This window comes from Silene latifolia, chromosome 1, assembly GCF_048544455.1.
Source record: "Silene latifolia isolate original U9 population chromosome 1, ASM4854445v1, whole genome shotgun sequence".
NCBI classification, from domain to species: Eukaryota; Viridiplantae; Streptophyta; class Magnoliopsida; order Caryophyllales; family Caryophyllaceae; genus Silene; species Silene latifolia.
The window spans coordinates 75170831-75180248 of NC_133526.1; the positions used below are offsets into that span (position 1 = coordinate 75170831).

The window sequence follows — 9418 nt, forward strand, 5'->3', positions numbered from 1 at the left end:
TACCAAAAGGACAAGTAAATGTGGTTTTCTCTTGATCCTCAGGGGCAATAGCTACTTGAAAATACCCTGAATACCCATCTAAAAAGCAATAATAAGCCTTACCCGCTAGTCTTTCAAGCATTTGGTCAATAAAAGGAAGAGGAAAGTGGTCTTTTCTAGTTACCGCATTCAACCTACGATAGTCTATACAAACTCTCCACCCGTTTTGGATCCTAGTGGGTACAAGCTCACCATCTTTGTTCTTAACTATGGTCACCCCAGACTTTTTAGGGACTACTTGTGTAGGACTCACCCATTTACTATCAGAAATAGGATAAATCATACCTACTTGAAGCAATTTGAGAACCTCTTTCTTCACTACCTCCATCATAGGAGGGTTCAATCGACGTTGTGGTTGCCTTACCGGTTTAGCTTCATCCTCTAGCAAAATCTGGTGCATACAAGTACTTGGACTAATGCCTTTGATGTCGGCAATAGTCTAACCAATAGCTAATTTGTTCTCCACAAGTACGTCTTTCAACCTTGCTTCTTGTTCCTCGGTGAGCTTACTAGAGATGATAACATGAAGTGTTTCTCCCTCACCAAGGAAGATATACTTCAAATGCTCAGGTAGAGCCTTAAGTTCTACCACAGATGCGTACAAAATAGACGGCAACAATTTCTCCGAAGGAGCAGTTAGTGGCAATTTATTATTAAAATCAAAAGGAAGCTCCTCCAACTTATGTAAGTCGGCCACAACCTCCTTCAAGTTAGCAAAAAAAACATATTCTACCTCTTGACCATCCACACTATTTTCCAAAGCTACTTGCAACTCATCATCACCATTAAAACTAAAGAAATCTTGGGCTAAAGGGTCAATAATGTCAATAAAATTCAAAGAGTGGTAGTCATCAGGATATTTCATAGCATCATAGATGTTAAACTGTACCACCTGACCACTGGACTCCATGGTCATTGACCCACTCGACACATCAATCTTAGTGCTAGCAGTTTTCAAGAATGGCCTACCTAACAGAATAGGGGCCGCATGTTCATCATGTTCCATGTATAGCACATAAAAATCAGCAGGAAAGATAAGATTATCAACCAAAACAAGCACATCCTCAACAATCCCTTTCGGGTAGACATTCGATCTATCAGCTAACTGGATAACAACACTAGTAGAATGTAGAGGACCAAGTTTCATAGATTCATATAAGGAGTAAGGCATCACATTAATAGAAGCTCCTAAATCTTGCATGGCCTTTTGAATCTTAGTGTTTCCAATGGTGCAAGGGATAGTGAACATGCCCGGATCACTATACTTAGTGGGTAATTTTTTTTGAAACATAGCGGACACATGTTCACTAACCTTCACTTTCTTCACCCCTTTCAACTTGTTATTCCTTTTAATAGTACACAACTCCTTTAAGAATTTTGCATATTTAGGAATACTTTTCCAAAGATTAAGAAGGGAGATGTTTACCTCACACTTTTGAAATACCTCATAAATGTCCTTGTCGTACTCAAAGTGGTGAGTCCTCTTAAGTGCATCAGGAAAGGGTACCTCCGGTTCCATCACCGGTATAGAAGAGAGAATATGCTCCTTCTCCTTAACAATAGAAGCTTCTTCACCTTCCTTGATCACAATATCTTCCTCTATTTCATGAATCACCGGTTCCTTGACTTTTCTTTTTATTTTCTCAGCCTCCACTAGTTGTCTCCCATTTCTCAAAGTGACTGCACTCACATTCTTTGAATTCACCACCGTTTGAAATGGTAGTGCATTTGAATCTCTAGCCTCCAACCGATTAATGGCAGTAGCTAGCTGACTAACCTGATTTTCAAGATTCATAAAATTTTGCTTATTATCTGCTCTATCTTGAGTAACACTGAGAGTAAGAGCCCGAATCATATCCTCCGTGGACATTGATGAGCTCGGTGGTGCTTTCTCAGCTGCTTGTTGTGGCACTTGTTGATTAAATTGTTGTCCTTGTGGTCTTTGGAGAAACTGACCTCTAGGAGGGACAGACGATGGACCGGCTTGAGAATTTCCCCAACGAAAGTTAGGGTGAGCCTTCCATCCTTCATTATAGGTCTTGGAATATGGATCCCATTTCCTGTTATTTGTAGTACTCTCCCAAACACCATTCACCTCTTCTTGGCCACTTTTTTTGTAAGTAAGGGCACAAATCATTAGGGTGACCCTGTAACACCCCCATACTCCAAGTGTCTTACCAGGACCACTTAAGGCATGGAAGTGCTACCATCTCGATTTTCCGAGGCAATGATAATCATAAGACAATAACGAAACATACTTAAAAGTAAATAATGTTTAAAGTGATTACATACCAACTCCAAAACTGATAAAAAGAAATACAAGACTCTCAGACGGTCTACTGCTAAAACTATCAAAGCTATAAAACATCGTCTGACACAGCGGAAGACTTCTAACTGCCACGTGGTGACTCATCCCAGCTATCCCATATGCGTCATATCATACCTGCTCAATAACTGCTCACCACCGCCGAATGGATCACCACAGTTTTTAAAACATTAAACGGGGTCAGTACTAATCACACAATTTATATAAACCAACAACACAGTAAACAAGCAGCTCAAACGGTCACACACAAAATCACACCCACTCCAATCAATCTCCGTCACCGACTGTCCACTGGACCAGCCCTGCCAGTGGGGAACCGCAGCCGTTCCCACCTAAGCCCCGCTCATCATACCGAGCGATAACCCTGTCCCATTAATGTGCACATCCCCTCCCGTGGCGGGTTCCACGGAGGGTGAAACTAGGGCGTGAAGCCACTCCCACAAGTGACTCCACTCAGCCGAGAACGCATCTCGAGAACCAGATACAAACAATCACAACCATTAAACAGCAATCAAACCAACAACCGTCACAATACTCGTATAACAATAATCAACAATCACAAATCATCACCAACACATTATGGGACTAATACTGAGTAGGGAACCCTACCTGGAATAGCAACACAATCAGACGGTCTCAACAGCTGTATCAAAATTCCTCTTCTACGAATCCTCCTCCTAACATATAATCACATAATTACTAACAATCACAAAACTAACACAAATCCCCAATTCCCAAAATTAGGGTTTAAACAAAGTTAACTAAATACTATAAAATAGGTATGTAGATTTTACCCTTGACGCAAGGAACACTATGATGCAAAGAACAAGATGATCCGACACTCCTAGCCTTGGGGATTTGTCAACAACGCGACGAGAGAGAACTACGTAACTCCTTTTTCTTTTGAAAGGTTTAGAAAGGTTAAAAATGATGAAATAAACTGACGGAAACCTTTTATATCAAACTCGCGTTATTAGCAAAACCCGTCAAAACAACCCTGTAAAACACACTTACTCGATCGAGTAACTAACGTACTCGATTGAGTGCCGCTTACTCGATCGAGTACCAAGGCTACTCGATCGAGTACCCAACAGGTCAGAAACTATTTTAAAACGCAAAACACACTTACTCGACAGAGTAAGGCCCACTCGATAGTGTACCCAGATACTCATAAAACCGTGGTATTACAGTCTTCCCTCCTTAAAAAGAACTTCGTCCCCGAAGTTCAACCCATACCCAAAAACAAACATACTAACTCGATCAAGACACAACAACCAACTAAGAACTCAAAACAAAACCCCAACCGATCAAACATGAACTCGTAACCCTAACTCCACCAACTATTCCTACTTCCACAACATGGCTCACGATATCGTACCAACTCCATTATATCTCTCTCGATCCTAACTCCATACACTACCAACACAAACGCTGCTAGCTCCGTAAAATATCATCCACTAGATAATCCAATATCAAGATACTCATAACATCAAACGGAATGTTACATTCTACCACCCTTGAAAGGAACTTCGTCCTTGAAGTTTACTTACACTCATAAACATCATCATGCCACTATCAAAACTCTCGAACTCCTAAACATCATCATCTAACCCTTACCACTATCGAAGTAATCTCACACTCCTAAGCATCACACTACTACAAGCATGGCCATGGCCTTTTAACAGTATCATCCACAAAACAAATCCCTCCTTTACGCTACGCTAACACTCCACTTCCAATTATATTACAACATGCACAACCATGAAACTCTCTTTTATTGCATCCTACTCCTCTTAAGACAAATGTTACGTCCTCGTAACTCACTAATACTAAATCCTTAGTTATATCATCTCATTATCCTCATCACCACCACATGTCAAAGATAACCGCCTAGAACCTCATTTCTATATCCATTCCTATTTCCAAGGCTCTCTTACTTAAACATTTCTCATACCTCAACTCATTCGGAACACCACCTAACCTATACCATAAAACTCGGAGCAAAATAACCATACTAACTCTCCATTATTACTGCAAAACAACATACCTCTCTATGTAAAGCACCTATCTCCCAAAAGCATAACTCACAATCCACACTCGGTATGTATACTCACACTAGATCCTCAAGTTCTTTCTTTCATCACCGCAAAACTCATACACAACTTAACATCACACTAATTCCCCCAACACCCTACACTCACTGTCTCAACAAAGGATTATGAACCACTTGCATCTTTCAGGTCATTACCACACATGTTTTACGAATCACTTGCCATTACCATATCCACTAAAGCCTTATCTAGAACAAGATCAAAATTACTGTAACAACCTCTCACAACCGTGTCTCATCAACAAAATATCACTATACCATGACAACAACGAAAACATATACAACTCTATTTCATATCATACTCTACCCTGATTCCTAAACTTAACTGGTAAGAAACATCAATAACAAAACAACTGTCTATCTGTACAAACTGAAACTCACAGGAAGCAACATCAAACAAAACAACAATCTATGTATGACTGGTATGTACTTTTGAAAACTCGTATCATAATCATCCCGCCTACTCCACCACAACCGGTGACGGCATAGCAACACCGCCACCAACAGCCACACCGCAGTGCAAAAATACCCGCATCACGACATGAAGTACCATGCCCGAATCACCACTCGAGGCACACAACCACATCGATAAACATTCCAATCATATATAATTCCCATAAACACTGACTCAATATGACATTTCGAATAAGAAAACTCACTCAAAACCGTTTTATTAGATTATAACACAACATATTATACGGAAAGAACTGACAAGGATCTCATGAACATCATCCTTACCATTTCACGGAATAAACATGTATCATCAATACATACAAGTATAACCAGTCATGCCAGATCACTCAATTTATTACCTTTTTAATCATCATTCAATTAGATTAGCGTACCTAACCTGCATTACAGAACATTCAACTAACAACTTTATGATAACCACACCATATCACGTCTTGTGAGGTCAAAACCTCACACAAACATTTATATATATATCACAGACCCGTAATCACATACAACCATTAAATCCTGATCACGTAAGTTACCACCTGATAAAAGTTACCTCTCACCCGAGCTTAACTCGTATACACCTCATAACATATTCTCCCATTCGCATATCCATCACCCTCTGCCAAATGTAGCCACACCATTAATACTCAACTACTAACAACCGCCTCATATAACCACATCTTATACTCTTTCAAAACTATACATATCAATCTGGTCTCTACAAAATCAACCTCATTAGAATTGCTACCTTTCTAATATACCATTACCCTTAACCACTAGTCACAAACCATAACACTACCACTGTCCGGACATCAAACCCCTTACACTCATCTCTAAACATCACGTTTTCTTTCCTATCTTTGGTTAACATCCCAAATAACGAACATCGAATCCATCAACAAAATTACCTCAACATTCTTCCCAATACTATCTCGAACTGTATCGTCATCTAACTCTCCACCAAAATCTCATAGAGTGCAGATACTAAATCAGCCTCTTACTCCCTTAATTCCTCGAAACTCATGATTAATCATGTTGTCCTGAAACTTCTGTATAACCATTAACTCAGTTACTCTTGGTAGCATCATACATCCCGATGATTCCTTACTTTTATATCACATAACTCCGGTGAACATTTTTCTCAGCTTACTTTTATCCTTCTTTTCTCTTTATACTCAACAATTCCATTTAATATCTCAACTCCTTATTACTTCTACCTAACCCTTTAGTGCTCCAATTACCTTCTCATCGCCCCAAAACTCAAATCTCATTATTTTATATCGATATCACCTCACTCTTTCTTACCATGGGTCTTCTCTTATTATGCTATTACTCACACTTGCCACTAATCTATCCATAAAATCAACGTTCACTGTATACCACTCTTCTCAACCCCTTTAAAACGAACTTTCACCACATATATCCTTAACCCACACGACTCCTAACCATCTCCCTCCATAATTCTTTACACATCTCAAGCTGCCACTATCCACATCCTTACTTTGAATCTTTTTATTCTCACGTTCCTTAGACTCACATCATCCCTTGCCCATATTCACTTGCTTTTACGTTACTCAACGCACAATCATATCACTCATCTCATCTCAGAAAACATGCTCTATGCCTCAATTAAGCCATAACGACCTTCCTTTTCTTTTTCCACTATCTATCACAACCACATATAACTCATGTCCTCCCACCGAACTCATACTCACCTCAGGTGCCACTCCTTACATCATAAGATTGGGTAACTTACGCATCAGGATCAACATACATATAAAACAGTGCATAAAGAAGCAAGATAACACCTTTGAATTAAACATGATATGCAACGAAGTCAAAAGATAAGCATATGACCCAAAACAGGGGTCACTAGATCGAGTACAGGCCACTCGATCGAGTAAGGGACTTACTCGATCGAGTAGGTGAAGGTCATAAGCACGTAAAACAAATCACCAGGGCTACTCGATTGAGTAACTAACGTACTCGATCGAGTGCCGCCTACTCGATCGAGTACCAAGGCTACTCGATCGAGTACCCTACGCAATTCTCAGCATTGTCCAGTTTTCGTAAAACAGTCATAAGTCACTCATTTCTTGGTCGTTTTGGGCGTGTGACCTATCGTTAGAATTGTAAAAGAACAAGCTATCACCTCCAATTGGAATCACATTAAAATCATTTATGCATCTCATGTTATAACAGTTTAAAAATAACTTTGCTTTAATCAGACGACATAGCTATTTGATTTTCTCTTTCAAACAACTTAAACATCAACGAGGTGAACAAAAGCGACTCGATATTTATAAAACCACCATCCATAACCACATGCTACTACCTACCAAAACTAAACAATAATATCTATCATGCTCATATAACATTCAACTTATCAAACATGTACTACCCGCATGCTTTAACTTTATAACTTTCATAACACAAATCATACCCATACATTACAAATCCTATTTCCATGTTACTAACACAACAATATTACAAATCCACTTCATCACATAAACATGTTCATAATCAAGGAATTCATATTTTCATGCAATTGACACTCCATCTTTTCCAATCAGTTCATCTATTTCAACCACATTCTTCATTTACAAGTGCATATGATACCACAGTAGACAATTATATGAACTTATTATCTAACTTTACGCAAACTGAATAATGTAAAATCATATCACATATGAACTACTTCATTTTTCCACCATATTACTCATCATTCTCATACACTTTTCCAACGATTCCAATCAACATGGTAAACCAACTATCATCCAACATGCTTTCAACCAACAACATACAAAATCACACTTATTCATGCCACACATCACTATATTGGTACACAATTCACAAAATAAACACATAGCGATCCCGACTCATATCCCATGGTGACCGGTTCAAAATTGTAGGGCGAGTTCGCGACTTTAGGACGTCTCCCAAGTCTTTGCATTAGCTCCTACAACTTCTACCCCGGGTTCATTTTATTTGACTCCCTATATTCATTGGATTCATTGGTTACAGGTTTCAGGATCGTCGCTCTGATACCATTTTGTAACACCCTCATACTCTAAGTGCCTTACCAGGACCACTTAAGGCATGGAAGTGCTACCATCTCGGTTTTCCGAAGCAATGATAATCATAAGACAATAACGAAACATACTTAAAAGTAAATAATGTTTAAAGTGATATATATCGTCATCGGTTATCGGCTATTAATATATCTTCTAGTAACAAGGATTAGCCGACATATTAATACATGTCCGACAAAGACAATATAGTATAATTAATTCAATATACATTAATTAAATATAACCGTTTATATTTAATTTACGAATTAATCATTTAATTCGCTTAGCCCATTTTATTTAATCCGTATTAAATAAAATATCTCAACATCGCATTTTGACTAATTACTAGTCAAATAACTCAGACTAACTGCTTAGTCAATTATTGGCATCAACAAGACTGTATTTTCATACCGTCACATCTCTCAAACGTATCCTATAGGTGTGACTTTTAGGGACCAGTTGATCACCGCCATCTGTATGACAATAACGTCAAACTTATCTAGCAAGCCAACCGTTATTGATAAACGTGGACCAACTGATAATAATACAAAAGTATACCCTTTGATCCTTTTAGAGATTTATAAGTCCTTGCACTAATCAAAGGACACCAGCCCCAACAAGTTCCCACTTGTCCGTACAAGTGTATGTGCAATGACGTTATCCGCACTAACTGGAGGACACAAATCAACAAACTCCCACTTGTCCGTACAAGTGTATGTGCGATAACCGATTCTCATATTCATTTAAAATTTCTCCCACTTAATGTAAAACAATTTGCAGATCCGGATCCGCAAAGGTCGTATTTTACAATCGATCTGTATCTAGAGTGGTTTCCCCGACTAGAGAGTAACTCAACCGATAAAACGAATTCGTATTCGAGCATGGCCATGCATTTCGATTCTGACTCCTCGAGTGGCCCTGAGAAATATCGAGTACCTGATAAAGGCTGAATATTTCCTTCAACTCGAACTCCTTCCGATCTAAGCACAACATGAAATGACCTAGAAACAATCTACTTGCCCCCTCATTACGGATGACCGTGAGAAAGAAACCAAAGTCAACCAAAATCGCCTTAGTCTCAAGAGACAATTCGATAGTCAAAAGAATCGACTCTTAGGTTCACCATGGAGGTCCTATCCACGACCGGGCACTGAATGTTATAAAACATTTAGGACTCCACGTCGATGTCACAATTGTGTCCTACGAGATATCTGTATAAATCGCCTCTGTGATTGGTCAGTCAACCTTTTGACTTATGGCTCGTTGAACCCACCATCAACCAACGTCACAAAATAATTACCTTGAGTTATCAGCTCACGTGGGCAATTAAGGACCAAAATTATAATGTTTGTTCAGTTCACTTTGTGGTGTTCAAAATTTGTCGTACAAATCCACATGAAAAACAAAATATAT

The 9418-nt window shown here is 38.9% G+C and overlaps 1 protein-coding gene across 1 annotated transcript; it reads right to left on the minus strand.

The window, feature by feature from the left end:
- Window positions 1–478: 478 nt before the first annotated feature.
- Window positions 479–2176, minus strand: LOC141648951 (uncharacterized). The gene has a single exon (XM_074457658.1). The coding sequence runs from the start codon at window positions 2174–2176 to the stop codon at window positions 479–481; it is 1698 nt and encodes a 565-aa protein (XP_074313759.1).
- Window positions 2177–9418: the final 7242 nt, after the last annotated feature.